This window comes from Boleophthalmus pectinirostris, unplaced genomic scaffold (assembly GCF_026225935.1).
Source record: "Boleophthalmus pectinirostris isolate CB_2022bp ecotype Guang Dong unplaced genomic scaffold, ASM2622593v1 HiC_scaffold_10, whole genome shotgun sequence".
Lineage (NCBI taxonomy): Eukaryota > Metazoa > Chordata > Actinopteri > Gobiiformes > Gobiidae > Boleophthalmus > Boleophthalmus pectinirostris.
Genome location: NW_026570971.1, coordinates 35,723,931 through 35,742,458, shown reverse-complemented (window position 1 = coordinate 35,742,458; position 18,528 = coordinate 35,723,931). Strand labels below are relative to the sequence as shown.

General features: G+C 42.4%; 2 protein-coding genes across 2 annotated transcripts; one reads left to right on the top strand and one right to left on the bottom strand.

The window, feature by feature from the left end:
• Positions 1–1,011: 1,011 nt before the first annotated feature.
• On the bottom strand, positions 1,012–6,045 carry LOC129410063 (protein NLRC3-like). The gene is given in 11 exon segments (XM_055157191.1): positions 1,012–1,626; positions 2,029–2,072; positions 2,265–2,438; positions 2,603–2,776; positions 2,848–4,627; positions 4,715–4,807; positions 4,810–4,921; positions 5,025–5,094; positions 5,165–5,263; positions 5,615–5,701; positions 5,778–6,045. Coding segments are annotated over 11 exon segments (3,258 nt in total). The 5' UTR covers positions 5,849–6,045; the 3' UTR covers positions 1,012–1,072.
• Positions 6,046–6,118: 73 nt separating this feature from the next.
• LOC129409457 (protein phosphatase 1 regulatory subunit 35-like) lies at positions 6,119–7,451 on the top strand. Its single transcript, XM_055155587.1, has 2 exons — positions 6,119–6,691; positions 7,142–7,451. Exons 1-2 carry the CDS (start codon positions 6,537–6,539, stop codon positions 7,449–7,451), a joined length of 465 nt encoding a protein of 154 aa, XP_055011562.1. The 5' UTR covers positions 6,119–6,536.
• The last annotated feature ends 11,077 nt before the right edge of the window (positions 7,452–18,528 follow it).

Below are 18,528 nucleotides of genomic sequence, written 5' to 3'. Positions count from 1 at the left end.
TTTGCCATGGGCTTGTATCCATCAATTGCAAGAGCAACTAGAAGAACAACACACAGTGCCACCTTCATAGATCATATATTCTGTAATATTTTGGGCAGTAACATCATTGGTGGAAAATGACATCAGCGATCATTTACCAGTCTTCATGGTGTATGACGTCAACTGTAAAATAACCAAAGACGTTCATAGAGTCTGTTAGCGGAGGGTTAAAACAGAACAATCAATAATGACTCTGAAGCAAGATTTAGCAAGTAAGTGGGAATCTGTTGATGAAGAGTGTGATGTAAACACAGCTTACAACTCCTTTCTACACAGATTTCTTTCCCTTTATGATAAGAATTGTCCTATTAGAAAGCGTAGGGTAAAGGAGGACACAAAAACTCCATGGAGAACAAAAGGGAGATTAAATGCAAGCAAAAAGAAGAATGACTAATACAAGCAGTTTGTTAAGTACAGAGGAAAGAGGCAGAGGTAAAGTATAAAACATGTGACCGAGGCTTAACTTACAGGTTCAGTGCAGGAAACGAAGCAGTGATGATCAAAAAGAGACACAGACAGATATACATTTTATCAATAAATGATTTATTAACCACCAGTTTAAGAAAATATATCATTTATTGTCATATGGTGTTCATGGTATCATGGTCTTGACTAATGTTGACAGTTGAACAGACTATTGTGGAGATGATGACTCAGACAGTGAAATGATGCTGACATGTTTTGGAGAGAACAACCATCAGACTGAGAATCATCTCATCAGTTTAGATCAGCAAGATTTATTTATTTGGAAAATGATCTAAACGTGGTTCATTGTGTAAACAGTAGACGGTACAGAACCAAGTGCAAAATGCACTGAGACACTTGAGACATGCACTAAGACATTTACAGTTTGATGAAATCAATGAGAAATGTGATTCTGTTGTGAATGACTGTAAGATGTTTGGAAATTTGTCCATGTTGTTTTGAGAATGTCATTTCTGTTTCAAGAAATGAACCAAACCAACGGAGAAAAACTGTAACATCACTTTATTTGTTCAACAATGTAAAAATAGATGAAAATTGTTGGACTGTTTTACACCGAGGAGAGTAAGTCTTTCGAAGCACACAGAGACACTGAGGAGCCAACCCACCAGAGCCCAAACCCAGGGAACAGAGTGCGAGTGAATGTGGTGTAGAAGGTGTGGAGGTGGGTCAGTTGGTCAGAGGAGACTGTGTAGAAGGACAGAGAGCCAGCAGGACAGTCCACAAACACTGCTACTCTCCCAGAAGAGGAGCAGGGCTGAGGGAGGAGGGTTTGATTATTATTATGAAGAACATAGAAACCATCTTCAGAGCACCACAGACTCCAGGACTGATCATTGTGTCCAAACAAACTGTCATAACCGTGTCCTTTCCTTCTGATTCTTCTGTCAGACACTGATATAGAAACATGTCCACTCCACTGGACCTCCCAGTAACAGCGACCAGTCAGACCAGTGGAACACAGAATCTGAGCCCAGACGTCAAATCTTTCCTGATGATCTGGATACGGTTGCACCTCTGTCACACATGTCACCTTCTTGTTGGTGTCAGACAGTTTAAGGATTCTGTGAGCTGTGTTTGGATCCAGAGTGAGATCACAGAAATCTGATGGAGAGAAAACACAACACAGCAGCAGTTAGTCCCCTGTCCACTCTCAACATTCCACTCTTCTGTTTGTCTCACATTTATGTGAGTGTAAAAACATTTCCTTTTTGAATTTATTCTCAGTGTAAATCTGGACTTCTCTGGAGTTTGTTGCTGCAGTGACAAAGTGCAGTTCCACTCTCTGACATCACTCCATACATTCCTACACTAAGTGTCCAGATGATGACCCCTGAAACTCTACATCTCTACATCACAACAGTGTTTGAACTCGCTCAAAAAGGAAATGCTGTGACCCTCAAAAATGACTCGGTTGTGTAACAGAATGCTGACAGACGCTTTGTTTGTGTGACACAAATAAAATCATAAAACTGACCAGAGTTAAATGGGTTAAATCAGACTTACATCTCCGGATTGGATTCATCCATCGTTCTCCAGCAGGTGTCAGTCTGAAGGAAACACACCACATCAGAGTTTGTCTCAGAGAATTTTCACTTCATGTGACATTCAAATGTCTTCTTTTGACCCTAACACTCCTCTCAGTCTGTGGTGCACAGGCCTCTGGTGCTTCTGAAGTCTGTTTTTATTCATGACACTGTCATTTATGATTGTGAGTGTTAAGCAGGCGAGCATGTCCATACCTGAGAGTGTCCAGTGTGCAGTGGGGGTCCTCCTGTAGAGCACACAGGAGCTTTACTCCTGTGTCTCCTGGATGGTTGTAGCTGAGGTCCAGTTCTATCAGATGGGAGGGGTTGGACCTCAGAGCTGAGGCCAGAGAAGCACAGCCTTCCTCTGAGAGCAGACAACCTGACAGTCTGAGGACACAGATTATCAGAATCAGTCCATTCATTTGTAACATTCAACCCAAATGAGACAAAGAACAAGTCCCAGATCTTTATGGGACTTTATCAATTGTGATTTTCCAACACAAATACCAACAGGTTATGTAATAATAGTGAAGAATATGAACCCCTCAGACCTGAGCTGTTCCAGTTTACAGTGAGGACTCTTCAGTCCAACACACAACATCTTCAGCCCCGAGTCCTTTAAGTCGTTGAGACTGAGGTCCAGGACTGTCAGACTAGAGGACTGGGAGCTGAGGACTGAGGACAGAGCTTCACAGCTTCTCTCTGACAGGTTACAGCTGCTCAGTCTGGAGACAGAAAATATTGTTTATGTAAAAGTTGAATCAAACCATCCTCTGTTAAACAAAAGGAGACTCACAGAGCTTTGGTGGAGGCCTTGACCACTGGCAGCAGCCTCAGGAGACCCTCCTCTGAAGCAGAATATTTCTTCAGCTCAAACTGGTCCAGATCTTCTTCTGATGACAGTAAGATGAAGGCCAGAGCTGACCACTGAGCAGGAGACAGTTCACCTTCAGACAGACATCCTGATCTCAGGTACCGTTGGATCTGCTCCACCAGAGAACGATCATTCAGTTCATTCAGACAGTGGAGCAGGTTGATGCTCCTCTCTGCAGACACATCTTCACTCAGCTTCATCTTGATGTAGTCAGCTGTTTCCTGATTGGTCTGGGAGCTACTTCCTGTCTGTGTCAGCAGACCTTGTAGAAGGCTCTGATTGGTCGACAGTGAAAGACCCAGGAGGAAGCAGAGGAGCAGGTCCAGGTGTCCGTTTGGACTCTGTAAGGCCTGGTCCACAGCTGTCTGATGAAGATGCTTTAGTTTTTTTTTCACACTGAACTTTGTAGACTTCTGTGTTTTCTCTGAGAGCAGGTTGATCCCAGTGTTGATGAAGGTCTGATGGACATGAAAAGCAGCCAGAAACTCCTGCACACTCAGATGGATGAAGCAGTAGACCTTGTCCTGGTACAGGCCTGGCTCCTCTCTAAAGACCTGTGTGAACACTCCGGAGTACACTGAGGCCGCTGCAGCGTCCAGCCCACACTCGCTCAGGTCACTCTCGTAGAAGATCAGGTTTCCTTTCTGCAGCTGCTCAAAGGCCAGTTTTCCCAGAGACTCCACCATCTTCCTGGTCTCTGGACTCCAGTGTGGGTCTGTCTCAGATCCTTCTTCATACTTGATGTTCTTGACTTTAGCCTGAACCACCAGGAAGTGGATGTACATCTGAGTCAGGGTCTTGGGCAGCTCTCCTCTGCTTTTCAACACATGCTCCAGGACTGCGGCAGCGATCCAGCAGAAGATCGGCAGGTGGCACATGATGTGGAGGCTTCTGGACGTCTTGATGTTGGAGATGATTGTGTCGGCCTCGTCTCTGAACCTCTTCCTGAAGTACTGCTCCTTCTGCGGGTCGGTGAACCCTCTGATCTCTGTCACCATGGAGATGCACTCAGCAGGGATCTGATTGGCCGCCGCGGGTCGTGTGGTTATCCAGAGGCGAGCGGAGGGAAGCAGGCTCCCCCTGATGAGATTCACCAGCAGCACGTGCACTGAGGCGGACTCTGTGGGGTCGCTCAGGGCCTCGGTTTTGGTGAAGTCCAGAGGAAGTCTGCACTCGTCCAGACCGTCAAAGATGAAGAGCACCTGGAGGTCTTCAAAGCTGCAGAGTTCTGCTTGTGTTTGACTAAAGAAGTGACCAACAAGTGTCACCAAGCTGAAGCTTCTCTCCTTCAGCACATTGAGTGCTCTGAAAGTGAACGGGAACAGCAGCTGTATGTCCTGGTTGGCTTCACCTTGAGCCCAGTCCAGACTGAACTTCTGAGTGAGCACTGTTTTCCCGATGCCAGCCACTCCCTTTGTCAGCACTGTTCTGATGACTCCATGTGTGTGAGCTGGGCCTTTAAACATGTCTTCACATGTGATGGGTGTCTCTGCTGGGCCTGGTGTCCTGGAGGCTGTTTCCATGTGTCTGACCTCATGTTCCTGGTTGACCTCTGAAGACCCTCCCTCTGTGATGTAGAGCTCTGTGTAGTTCTCATTCAGAAGGCTGGAGTTTCCTGCTTTAGCGATGCCCTCAAACACACACTCAAACTTCTGCTGCAGGTCAGACTTCAGTTTACGCCAACAAACTCCAGAAGAAGTCCCTGAATGACGACAACAGATACAGACCTGAGTCTCAGAGAAGATAAAATGACTGTGAGCACCTTGTTAAATGTGTTAAATGGTCCTACTGCTCCTCAGACGCTCAGCCAGCTCCTTCTGATTCATCCTCCTCAGGAAGTTCAGTGTGATCTTCAGAACAGCCTCACTGCAGCTCCTCTGCTCTCTTCATCCTCATCCTCCACAGGATCTAAACCTTCTGGATCATCTGTACTCAGAACCTTGTGGAGCTTCTTCAGCTCCTTCTGGACAAAAGTGAAGATGTCCTCCTCCAGAAGCTGAACAGACACATTATAAACAACACAAATGCAGTCAGTGTCAGATCTGTGTGAAACAAGCTTCATTCATCTGAACATTTCCAAACTTTAGTGAATAACAGACCTTAAATATGGAGTCCAGCTGTGTGTGATGGTGCTGACCACTGGAGACCTCTGGACCCGGCTGCTCCCCTCTGTCACAGAGACACATGAAACATGCATCATTATTATTTATTATTATGATCAATGCTTTTGAAAACTCACAGCTCCTTGGCAAAATCAAGTGGCTGTCCCTTAGACCTGTCACTCCTGAGGGACTCACAGCTGGGACCAGGTTCAGACGGAGGATGTTTCTGGTGAATCCTGAGACACAGAAGAAAACACACTTCAGTCACAGTAAAACACATGGGACTGTTGTGACTCAGGTCAGATACTTCAGAAGGTTCTACAAAGTGTTGATGAGGCCTTCACCACAGACGCTTCAGTACGGCACATTCAACAACAAACACATCCAGTTTAGATATTTTTAAAGTTTGAATTATGGAACAAAGAACAGACTTGTGTGTATCATTCTGATTTGAATGTGATTGTGTGTGAACTGTGGACCACTCCTGGACATGTTTTTATTTCAGTAAAAGCACGTCACCCACATTATATCCAAATGTTTGTTGACATAAAGTGGTGATGTTATAAGGTGTTGTGAGTGTGACTTACTGTGGACCATGTTCTCTTTTCAAATCAATCCCTCCATCATTAGAGCGATCACTGTTGAATGAGTGGGTGCTGGTCCCAGGAGCAGATCTGTGGACACAGATGGAGCAGTGGTTTTAGTCTGAGCTCTGACATGGAGAACAGTGGTGGAGTGTTAGTCTCTTACCTCTGAGCTTTGGGGGAGTGAGTGGTTGTAGAGGCAGGGGCTCCGTCCTCTCTGTGCTCTCTCTGATCCATGCTCTGTTCATTTGCTTCAAAAGGAAAAACACACAAAACTGAACACACACATTATTATGTCAAATAATAAGAGAGCTGTTGACCTCGACTGGGGATGTTGTCGGACAGTCAAAAGAAAAGTTTGAGGATCTCCTCAGTCCCACCATCAAATCTTCCAAGGAGGAAGCCGAGGCTGGAGACTCGGAGGTGGACTCGTCCACACGCACGCTGCGTGGTGACGTAGTGAAAACAGGTGTCCAATAGGAACTTCGCTCTTCGGCGCGTGACGCACTCCAACCATTTTCATTGGCCCAAACTTTGCCAAAGATTGTTGTAAGTGAAGATAGTTTACTCATCTGAGCTACTGAGCTCATAGCATTTGATAAAGCAGACCTAAGTACCATTATTTCTCAAGTAAATGGCAGATTACGCATCTCGGTGTGCGTAATTGCGCATCCCTTACTATTTTTATTTGAAAAGTTTTTTTTTACTTGCAAATGATACATAATACACCCAACAGGACGTAAACAGCCTAGTGCCGAGCAATGAATCGGGTGCGCGCGGGTGTGAGCAGGTGCGCGCAGATGCGCGCTCGGCGTACACACACTCGTGTGCCAAGGCATTTGTTGTTTTGCGCACAGAGGATAAAGAGCTCCGGGAAGTCTATCAGAAGAAAGAAAGAAAGAAAGAAAGAACGAACGAAACAGAAATGGCACGAACAGAAATGGCACGCAAAGCGTCACTTTCCTTGCTGGAAGCAGTGGCGATGGTAACGGAGCCTGGCAGTGACGCCGAGTCCGATGTGGACACTTTTTATACAGATGAAGAGTTGGATTACCTGGAGGATCTGGACCCTATTGAAGAGTAAGTAGCAAATATTTCATAGTTATTTAGAGCAAACATCATGCAACACTTGTAGTAAACGGGCGTAAATACATAATAGTAGCATGCGTAATGCCTATTTACGCATTGTTTGGATACAGTTTTATTTGATGCGTGAGGGGTATAATCATTTAGGTGGGGGATGAGATTGTGAACTTCAGACAACTGTTTACCTGTGTTGCACTAGACTTATGACATGTATGTTGTTGTTTGTAATAACGAGCTACAAACTACATGTGTAAAGTGGATGAAGTGGTTTGGGAGGTGTGGATGTCCTAATTAGTGAGGTCATAATCTGTTGACACCATTTGGGTGGGGGATGGGGTTGTGCATTGTGTTTGCCCCTGCTGCACTAGACTTAGACTTGTTGTAGTCCATATGTAATACACAAGTTTTACACAAACTAACATTTTTTCCTTTTCTGTTGTTTAGTGCTGAGTCAGAGGATGTTCCTCAGGCTCCTCCAGATTCCCCTGTGCCATTCACTTCAGGTGTCTCCCCAGCTTCATCAGTGTCTATAACCCCAGCCACCCGTCCAGAACCATCAACACCTTCAACACCTACGATCTCCTCTGAGAGCAGGAGGAGGGGCAGGGATGGAGGACATGGAAGATCCAGATCTCCACTCCTCAGTACTTCATCTCCATCACCACACTTACTAACCACCACACCAGGAAGACCGCAGCAGGCAAGGATCATATGGGAGGCTGTCATGTGTGCACTGCTGACAAACACAGGGTGAAGAGGCAGTGTACTGCATGGAAATGCAAGGCCTGTGATGTGGCACTATGCCTGGTGCCTGATAGGAACTGCTTCCATGATTGGCACTAGTGAAGGACTTGGACGAGTGCACTTTTTTTTTTTTTGAGGGCAAAAATGACATTTTTAGAATACCTACAAACTTCATATTTTGCACTTTTGTAGCTAAGACCCTAAACTAAGTATTTATTATGTTTAAAAAGTTGTTTATACATGTTTGCTGTGTGTTTTGAATAAAGGAGTGTGAATATTATTTTCCGTTTTTTTTTTTCCTTTGTATTTCTAGTGCTATAGCTTTTATTACAGCCATATGACACAACTACAGCATTCAGATTGAACAGGTTGTACTGAAAAAAAGGATGTATAGCACTTCATTAGGGGATAAAAGGGAGAGTTTTAATAGCAAAATTAGGAAAAAAATCCAGGCGAGGACAAATGTACCAAAAATCTGCAGCGTTGCGTGGCGGTCGGGGACTATGACCTTATTCACAAAATGCGTTATCACTTCTAATGATTTCTGATATACCCAAGGTGGGAATAATGTGGTTACATAGGGTTTTTGCCACCGTGATTGCATCAGGCTTAGCTGTGGGAAATATTTCAACCCATTTTGAAAAAACATCTATTATTCATAAATAGTAATAAAATCCATATATCTGGTCTGAAAGGGGGTAGGTTGGTTGAGGAAACCGGCCTCTCTTAGGCTACGTTCAGACTGCAGGGCTTAATGCTCAATTCCGATTTTTTTGTGAAATCCGATGTTTTTGCGAGGTCGTTCACATTTCCAATTAAATGCGACTTGTCTGTGACTTCAGTGTGAACGGTAAACAGCCCGAAAGTGTCCCGCATGCGCACTGGAGGACACGATGACGTCATGCGTCAACCGCAGCGAGCGTGCTCTGTGTTTATGGAAGTTGTCCAAATATGGTCGCGAGCATTGAGCACCTGGCGATTTTACAGTTCCGGTTTCCGCCTGCTTCAGCGCAGAATAGTGATGTTTGTCGCTTGTTAATGACGTGTAGGTCGGATGGATGAGCTTTGGCCGTTCAGACTGAAGTCGCATGTGAAAAGATCAGATATGTATCAGATTCAGGAGCACATATCCAAGTGGCCTGGGTCGCATTTGAAAAATTCGGATCTGTGTCGTTCAGACTGTCATTAAAAGATCGGATACAGGTCACATAGAAGCCAAAAAATCGGATTTGGGTCACTTCAGGCTGCAGTCTGAACGCAGCCTTAGTCTTAGTCTGCAAAAACATTTTTGAGTAGATGTGAGGGTTTCTTTCTGCCCCTCCTACCCCTCCTTTCCCTGCTCCCTCTTCCCTTCTCTCACCTTATTTGTTTTTTCCTGGGCAGGTCCCCAAATCATCTCACCTGCTGAGCTCCTCTCCTGATCCTCGTCAAGTAATCATCTCCTGCAATAAAAGACCTGCTGACCTGCTCTCCAGTGCCAGATCATTCCGTCAACCAAGTGGTGAACAACTCAGGCTTTTGTGTTTTTGAGCATTTTTGAAGATTTTGACTCTTACCTGTTTTCTTTCATCCGTTCGTCAGTTCTTCCGTATTGGAGCCAGCCACATCCCGTTACCACCAGTCTCTGTAAGCCTCCAGTCAGCCTCCATCTCCACAGACCTCCCATCTGCAGCCAACCCGGACCCGTCCTGCCTCCCCTGGAATCTATCCCCCGCCAAGACTATTTTTGCAACTAAAATACTTTTTTTTCCTCTGCATATTTGGGTCCGACCAGTGATTCTTTAACAGTAGGTATTGAATCCTATTGTATCAAAGTATTGATTTACTAGTGCCACCATCCCTCCTGTTGAGACATGATATACTTCATGGCTCATGCTCATTTAAACATCGATTGGTAAAAATGTTTTTTTCATTTGATCCCCCATATATCTTTGATCTGATTTCTGCACCGTTTCTCAACCAAGTCGCCCTTTCAGATGTATTCACTTGCTCTTGTACTATTTGCAAAATACCTTTAGTATCAGTTACTGTTTCTTGTGTGTATATTCCACATGCTTTTTCTTTCGCTTTTATATCTGCAGATCTATTACCATTTGATATCGAATCTGTTCCTTTTGTATGCACTTCACATTTTAATTATTGTTAGTTTCTTTGGTAGTTGACTAACATTTAATAGATTTTGAAGAAGTTGTTTGTGAACAGTTCTTTACCTGTGGTGGTTTTGAACCCCCTCAGCTGCCACTGGCGACAAAAGACATATACTGCTATATTGTCTGTTTGTGTAAATTGTGGCAGGTCTGTCTCTGTACAGTTTACACACTTCAGTCAAGGCTATTAGTTCTGCTGCCTGTGCAGACAAATTTGAAGGTAATTTTTCTCCGTCTATGTAAATTTGGAGTAAGGTGGCTGGGTTCAGTGCAGTACATCTCTCTATAGTTAAATGCGGTTGTGACAATAATATTGTCATACACGTTAGGTGTCTGGCTGGCGATACAAATGCCATTTTGGTCTGCAGGAGGAGTGCTGCCACTGCATGTGAAACTTTTAGCTGGTGAAACAGCACTACCTCTGCAGAGGCTGTGATTGCAAAAGCTGCTACTACTACTTCCTGCACACGATGAGTTATTACTAAATTCAAAGCAATAATATTCATTAAATTCAAAGTAACTGAATAAAATAACTGTTGCTTTAAGACTACTCAGAGCTTCTCTTTTACCCATTAATTACATAGTTTGAAATTCTTCAACAATATTGTTTATTTAAAACATAGTATATAGAAGCTACAAGCAATTTGAATCAGTACTAAATTATTACTACCAGGTTAGAATTAAGGAAAACAAGCCAGTACAAACTAGGTTAAAGTTACTCTATCACTTGAATACAATTGAATAGAACATTTTCAAACAAATCAAAATACAGTGCCTTTAACATTTTAGCAATAGTTTAGTGTTTTATCTAAAATCAGAAGGGACCAAAGTAACGGCGATTAAACGTAACCCAATACACTTTTATTTTAGCAGACTTTTATTTTGGCGACTGTATTTTGGCTGTCTACTTCCTGTTCTGCTGCCGCACTTTCCCCTTCCATTAGGCACTGTTGGGCAAGTTACTTTGAAACTGTAATGCGTTATTTATTACCTATTACTGTCATTTCAAAGTAATTCGTTACATTACAATATTACTGCATTTAAAATGTAAGGCATTACATTACTATTGCATTACTTTAAGTTACACTCACCAAAATAACTTTTGCACTGTATATGGACTGAACCAGGACTAAACCAGGTCTAAACCAGGACTAAACCAGAGCTGAACCAGGACTAAACCAGAGCTGAACCAGGACTAAACCAGAAGTGAACTAGGACTAAAACAGGACTCACTGTAGGGAAGGGCTCGAAGGTGACCGCAGGAGAAAGGAGCGGCTCTGCTCCACACCTCACGGAGGTAAGAGCGGCTGTCACCCGATCGCTCTTTATGGACCCTGCTGCTTGGGCTCACGGTCCTGATTTCAGCAACTATTTGCAGGTACCCGAGCCGGTGCAAGAGTCTGTTACAGCGCGTAACTTCTACCTTCCTTCAGCGTGTCCAGAAGTCCAACTTTTTGTGTGATGGTTTGCATCTTCCTCTGCCTTTTGGGTGCGAGCGCAGGAGCCTTTGTCGGTGCAGAACGTTTTCGTCGACGTTGTGGGTTTCGTCGGGAGAAAAACTTACAACCGTACAGCACTTCAGAATCACACTGCTAGAGATTGAACATGTATTTAAATTTGGCAGCTGAACACATTCTGTACTGTACTGTACAGGAGACAGGAGTCCCTTGGCCAATCAGGACGCAGCGGGAGGAACGCAATACGCATTCATACAATGTAAAAAAAAAAAAAAAAGGCATGCAAAATTGCACACACAAAAAAAATCTGCGAGACCGCGAAAAGTGAACTGCGATAGAGGGAGGGACGAGTGTAAACCAGGTCTAAACCAGAACTGACCCAGGTCTAAACCAGGTCTAAACAGCGTGGAGTTCTTTGTCAGTCCTTTCGCCCGCGGTTACCTGAAGGTCTATGAGGGCGCATCTCCGGCGTTTCACCGCTGCTGATATCGAGGTGATTTGAGCGAATTTGTATGAAGAAAAACCCACCACTTCAATCCAGGTTAAAAAAAACACTGTAACGCGCGTTACTCACATTTGTACCGAGTAAAATATTACTATTTTTTTCCCCTGTAATGCCTTACATTACTGCGTTACAGCAAAAAGTAATGCATTACTGTAATTCGTTACTTTTATAACGCGTTACTCCCAACACTGCCATTAGGTACACCATGGATCGGTACCCGCACTCTACTTCCCCTCAATCTCCGCTGCGGCTGATGTGTTTTGTCTGTAAAACTCTAAACAAAGCTCTGAAATTTCTAAATAACGGCGTATTCCATTGTCCTTTTAAGGTGAGTCTTTTGCCATTATGTGAATAGCTCCTATATTAAATTTCAACAGTGTAAAGCACAGGTGTCAAACATAAGGCCCAGGGGCCAGATCCAGCCCCCACAAGACCTTTAATGTGGCCCTTGGGTGATTTTCTACTAAAATATTTGAATTATATTTTCTATTAAAATATTGGTAATTTTCTGCGGTGCTTAGCATCTCTGTACGTGGCCCCTCCCACCAGAGCAGCACAAATGAAGACTTGTCTCTTTCCAAACGCTCTTAAAGGACGATCGTTTTGACTGTTGACCGTGACACCCTCATCAACAAAATGTCCAACATGAGAAAAGTGGAGCCGAGTGCAGGATTTTCCAACAAAAATTGACTTATTCCTATTTACATACAAGTTATTTTTAAAACATTGTGTTGAAATTGATTTTTTCTTAAAGTTTCAGCCTGTTCATAATATTATAATATTATAATAAAGAGTTCATCAATTAAAAAAGATTTCTGTAATAGATTTATTTAGATATTTGAACTTATTGTTATTTTTGGGATTTATATGCCATGAGTTTTCTGATCCGGCCCCTTTGGGATCAAAGTAGGTTGGATACGGCCCCCGGACCAAGATGAGTTTGACACCCCTGGTGTAGTGTCGCTAGTATGTTTTATTTGACAAAATCTTTAATTTCTCTAACTACCTCTTAACTTCTCTATAGTATGATTGTTGCGCAACATTTTAATTTATAAACTGGATCTAACTATGATCTCTGCCTGGAAATATTTGACCAGTATTTGGAATTGACATTTTGATGAATACAAACTAAATGCACTTATCTTTAATAACATGACTTCATTTTTGAATGCTATAGCAAATGATTTATTTACACATAGTTTACTTAATTCAACTGAACTTTGGATCAATACTAGGATGAATAATTAATTATCAATAATTCATTATATACATTATACCTGGTTTATGTTTTTGTTTCCTACATATGTTACACATACTCTTGATTTAATTCGTTCATAGTTGTCATATTAAAATAACTAAGGCAATTATTTTGAACAATATACTTATTTATGTTTCTGCCTTCCAAGGTCAGATTTCCCATAGACGGATTCTCTGATCTGAAAAACAACCTCAACTCAACGAACTTTCAGATAATGAGCTAAGAGTCTGTGCGGTGGGACAGACTATTTGTTTTGTATTATTGGACCTGGGATTTATACAAACTGTTTTCAAACTGTAGTTTATAATAAAACAACCGAAAATTTTATACTTTTGTTCATAGACTCTAATTCATTTATTTATTTGGGACCTGCTCATAATTTATCTTTCATTTTACTTTTAATACATTTATAATCAACATTTTTGACTTCTGGTTGTTATTATAACCTGTACTCCTTTAATTAAATTTTTATGTTTCCCACTTTAACACCCTTAGCCTAGCCTCGGAATTAATGTTACATAAAGCATAGTCAAAACTTCTCTTCCAGCTATTTTTTAACATGCCATATTCATTTTTTCAGCTGAAGCAGTCGGGTAAATTTGTCCCTCTACCTTAGGCCTATGTTGGGTAGAGGTCCACTGCTGACCCCTTGGTGTGTTGACAAAACTTTTGGCAGGAGTTTTGTTATCTCAGAAACAGTGTATGTGGGGTAGCAGCATGTTAGGATTTCTCTGTGACTCACACCACTGATGCCCCGTCTCCTAGCAGCAACATAACTCTAACCTTGACATTTGGCACAGATCGCCGGGATGCCTGCACTCTTGCCAACTTTATTGTTCTTGTTTTGTGATGACAGTACATTATCCATCTGTACGTTAACATCAGTCTGTGACAGTGGTAAAAATCAGTTTGTTAGCTTTATTTTGGGTAATACAACGATATTAGCATTGTCTTTTTTCACTCGCTGGCTTAGTATTTTGGTCTGTACCAAGTTTTTTGGAAACGACACAGTATCACTCAGGTTTAGTGTAATCTGGAAAGGCCAATACAGTTGACTTCATTAATTCACTTTTTATTTTTTTAAATGCCAAATTTGCCTCATCTGTTCAAATTACTTTGTGATTCATTTCCCTAGGTTCAGAAAAAATCAAGTCTTGAAGTGGCTTTGCGAGGAGGGCGTGATCCAGTAATCAAGCCCTGTAGCCGTTACACAATCCTAGAAAAGCCATCATTTATTAGTGATTGGTTTTGTATTTTTTGTATTGCTAACTTCCTATCAGAGCTAGCAATTCTCCCTTGAGCATTTAAGTTATGTCCTAAGTATTTTACTTCGGATCTGCTCTTAGATCTTTCACTAGCCTTCAGCCTATGGAGGGCTCAGTTTTTTTAACTAGAACAATTGCCTCTGTTTCTCTGCTTCTATAACAGCGTCTCAAACAAGCTTCTACTCTTTACGAGCGGCTTGAAACTGGGTGTATAACTCACTGCTGTTTTATAAAGTTTGTCTTTCAATTGTCAGACACTGACGGGTTTGTAACAGAAAAAAATAGTCCAAAAAAGGTCTGTCAGTCTTCCCTAGGCTTTCTGTCTGCTTGGTCGACCGTTACTTCATTCAGCTAGAAATCTGGGTTATTCTAACTATGTCTTGACCTGGCCTTTAAACATTTCGCTCTAGTCACCCAGTTAGAAAGTTACTTTATTCTAACTATGTCCTTTTGACCTTTCTGGTCTCATACGGATGACTGTTCTACTTTGTTTCAGTTAGAATTACTTCTCTAACCGGGTCTCTGTGACCTGGCCCTGGTCTCAACACAATGAAGGTTTTCGAATTCCGTCGGCAGCACCAGCGAAGGATGATCTCCGTGTACTGGCCATGAGAAAAGTGGTCTTAGTCGAGGCAGCTACTTCTCACCCCGGCTGTGCGCACAGACTTGCAGTCTACGATGATCACCCACTGCTGAGCTGCACCCGGAACTCGGCTCCGAAGGACCAAGTAAATGTCAGGGAATTCTACCCAAAAACTTATGTTGAACACATGATGGGGAAAGCCCTTAATCATTTTTCTCATGGAAGATAAATAGATTAGCTTAATGATTCAAGAACTCCTTAACTAGGTCATATGATTGCATATATGGAAAAACCCAAATAACAATTATTGGTAACTTTATTCTCACACACACACAAATGATTACATCGTTAAATGATTTATAACACTTAAAATAACATAGAAATTCTCTCACAGAAACAATGATAGAGAAACTAGAGAATAGGGCACTGAAGACTAATCTGCAAGAGGCCATTGAGAAGGGGGAGAAAAAGAGAAGCTTCGGGTCAGCACCCAACGGGAGCTCCAGAAGGCACTCGAGGAGAAGCAGGCTCTGCAGAGGAAGGTCACTGCCTTGGAGTCTGCCCTTGTTGAGCAGACACGGTCAGCTGAAGAGGCCCTGAAGGCACAAGTTTACCATCTTGAGTCTACCCTTGCAGCAGAGAGACACTCTGCTAAAGAGGCCCTCAACAAGCAGTGGCTCGCCCTGGAGTCAACGTTTGCAGTAGAGATACAGACAGTTGAGGAGACCTGGAACAAACAGGTCCTCACTCTAGAGTCTGCTCTCACTGAGCAGGAGCCGACAGCTGAAGAGGCCCTCAGCAAGGCACAGGAGCGGGAGGAGAGTTTGAACAGTGAGCACAACAAAGTTCAGAAATTACAAAATGATTTGTACTCACAGAAAATGAGTTTCATAGCTGTAGTAGAAAAATGTAACTCCATCCGCAAGGCCACGGTGGAGGAGAACATATTCCACCAGAAAACTATTGAGGAGCTGAACACGGCTTTGAAACACAGTGAGGAGGAGAAAACCTCTGCTCTCCTCAGATGTGAAGAGCTGCAGCTGTCCCTGAATAAGTTAGATGATCAGCTGCAGCAGATCAAAGCAGAGGAGCTCCAAGCTGAAGCAGACAAGAAAAACAAGAAGTAAGTCACCCTCCAGTCTCAACCTCATCATAACCCGTGTCTGTATAAATGAGTTAAGGCACAACACACAGGTCCTGTAAATAAATTGTAAATAAAGAAGCAAATTAGCCATTTCAAATGACTCTAAATGTTTGTTTTTTTTTCAATACAGATTGTTTAGAATCTAGAGCAACAGATGGCAAATAAGCTCTGCCAATATTTTTGGGACACTTTTTATTATTTTCCCTTAAGTTTTCTAATTTAAATTTACTACAAACTCACCTATAACCCTTTTTTTTTTTTTTTTAACAATATGTCAATAAGAACTGTGTAGTCACATTTTGCTCTTCTTGCTTTTCACTCACACTGTATTTGACTACTTCATACTGTGGCTACAGACGTCTTCCGCCACCTAAGTTTTTGTCTGTCATAAGATTCATGTATTATAGTGAAATTTGGAATGAACACTGTGTAATAACACGGAAGCTCTAAACAATTGAACACGTTATCACAAGCTGGTGAAATAATCAAACTATTTCAATAAAAGTTTTAATAATAATTTCATTTATTTAAGTAATGGAAAAGCAGACGTTAGCAATTAGGGAAACCATTTTGCTGTCATTTTTTTAAATTATTATTTTAAAAGACAAAGGAAATATTATCCATGTAGTTCAGTTTCACAAGACGTTTATTATTTAGAAAATCAGTAACAATGTTTCTTTTTTCTTCCTTTCCTTTAATAATTCATTTTTTGTTTTAAGATCAAGTGTTTCTTACATTGGGGCATTTTCAAAATATCATTACTTATTCTGTAACTTAGTAATCATACTGCTTATAGTTTGCATGGATCCTGGAAATGCTGGAAAACCAGGAAAATAATTGGCCTGAAATGTATGTAAAATCTATTTTGTCCACCCTTTGCTTTGCTGGATACTTGGATATGCAGTTAAAAGACAGTCAGTGCCATGATCACAGTCAAAATCACAGTAAAAAGAGCAGTTGAGTTTGAAAATACAAAAAAACTCCCTCAGAACTAGGGGTGGCACAGGCCACAAAATTCACGGTTCGGTTTGTATTGAGGTTTAAGGTCACGTTTTTTCCTTCTGTACGGTTCTTGTTGTCATTTTTTTTCTTTTTAATCTTTAAAGGTTGTATAGAGGATTTTCCAAGGAACGAGAAATCCAGCGACTGTTTGTCCTTTTTCAAATGTTGCGCATGCGTGAAACCCCCCCCCCTCCCCTACAGCTCCTACGTAGAAACGCCTCCTCCCGCCTCCTCCTTACGCCAGAAACAGGTTTGTTTACAGCCGGTGCTGCACATGACTTGTAAACAACTAACTACAGTGTTGGTTAGGCAAGACGGAGAAGTGAGGAGCGGGGGGAGGGGGGGCACGGACATTTCGTGCCCGGAGAAGTGAGGAGCAGGGAGAAGAGCGGATCGGGCAGCGGGGACAGGAGCAGGAAAGGGGAGCAGAGAAGAGTGCGCGGAGATTCAGTGCGAATGAACTAGCTACAACACGCAGCAGCAAGCGGACTCTTTCTTTGCCTTGAAAATTACATTTTCAGACATAGGATATCGCTTTTGTGTCCTGAAAAACGTTTGTCTCGCTCTTGGAAATAAAGTAGGTTTTCATAATAAGCAGAAGTTTCCTGTCCAGGAGTCATTTGTGGACCAATGCATCAGTCTTTAGACCCTGCGTCTGCTTCAGTCGCGGAATCGCTGGAATGAATCTACAAGAATCACCTTAGTTTGGCTTCGCTGCTTTTCCCCTTGTCTTCTTCTTTCAGCAATCTCAAAAACGGACTTTCTTTTGCGGCGAACTGCTCCTGGATTCTTGTCGCCATTGCAACAAACTTTGTGTTAACTGTGAGGAAGATATAGGTCAAAAAAAGCCGCTAAGAACTGTTGCGTTGGTGGAGTAAACAGCGTCTGTGCGTCTGTGACTGCGTGACAGTCGTACGTAAACCACGTAATGGCAGCGCGCAGGCAAGTCAGTTACACTAGAAACGTAGGGAGTTTGATTGACAGCCTGTCAGCTCACAGATAACGAGGCAGTGTCGTTATCTATTGGCAAATGTTTAGCCCCACCACGTCCAGAGTTGATGAATTTCTATTCTCTTTTTTTTGGTCATCATAATTACAAGGCTACTGCACCTCTATAATCTATCATTGACAACTTGAAAAAAAAAAAAATCCTCCATACAACCTTTAATCTCCAGAAATATACTTCATCATATGCTATGTTAGCTTAATTATTCACAATTTAGGATACAGCATTAAAAAAGTCATAAAATTATAGTTAGTAATGTAATCATGCACAAACTGAATTTGACTTGACTTTAAGCACATTATTATTGGACATAGGCAGCTGTTGTGCTTCGGTGAAAAAATGTTTCCACCTCCCTAACCCTCCTCAGGAGTCGGGATACTTGGTTTAGTGAGATTGTGCTCTTGGCTGCAAGTTTAAGGGCCTGGCTCCACTGCATGCATATTTCGCTAACTTTTAGAATGCATGGAAAGTGAATGAGGGTGGCTCCACTGTAAGCACTAGACATGGAGCAGCACATCCTGCGAGCGTAGATTTCAGAAAATAGGATCCATCCTGTTTTTTGACGCGCACATCCCCATCAAAATACACAGAGCATGAATCTTTGGTTGTATTTGCATTTCTACACGTGACGCACAGCACCCACCCTCCACACCTCTTCTTTTGCGCCAAAGTGAAACAGGTCACATACGGGCACGAGGCTACAATGCGCAAGCCGAGAAC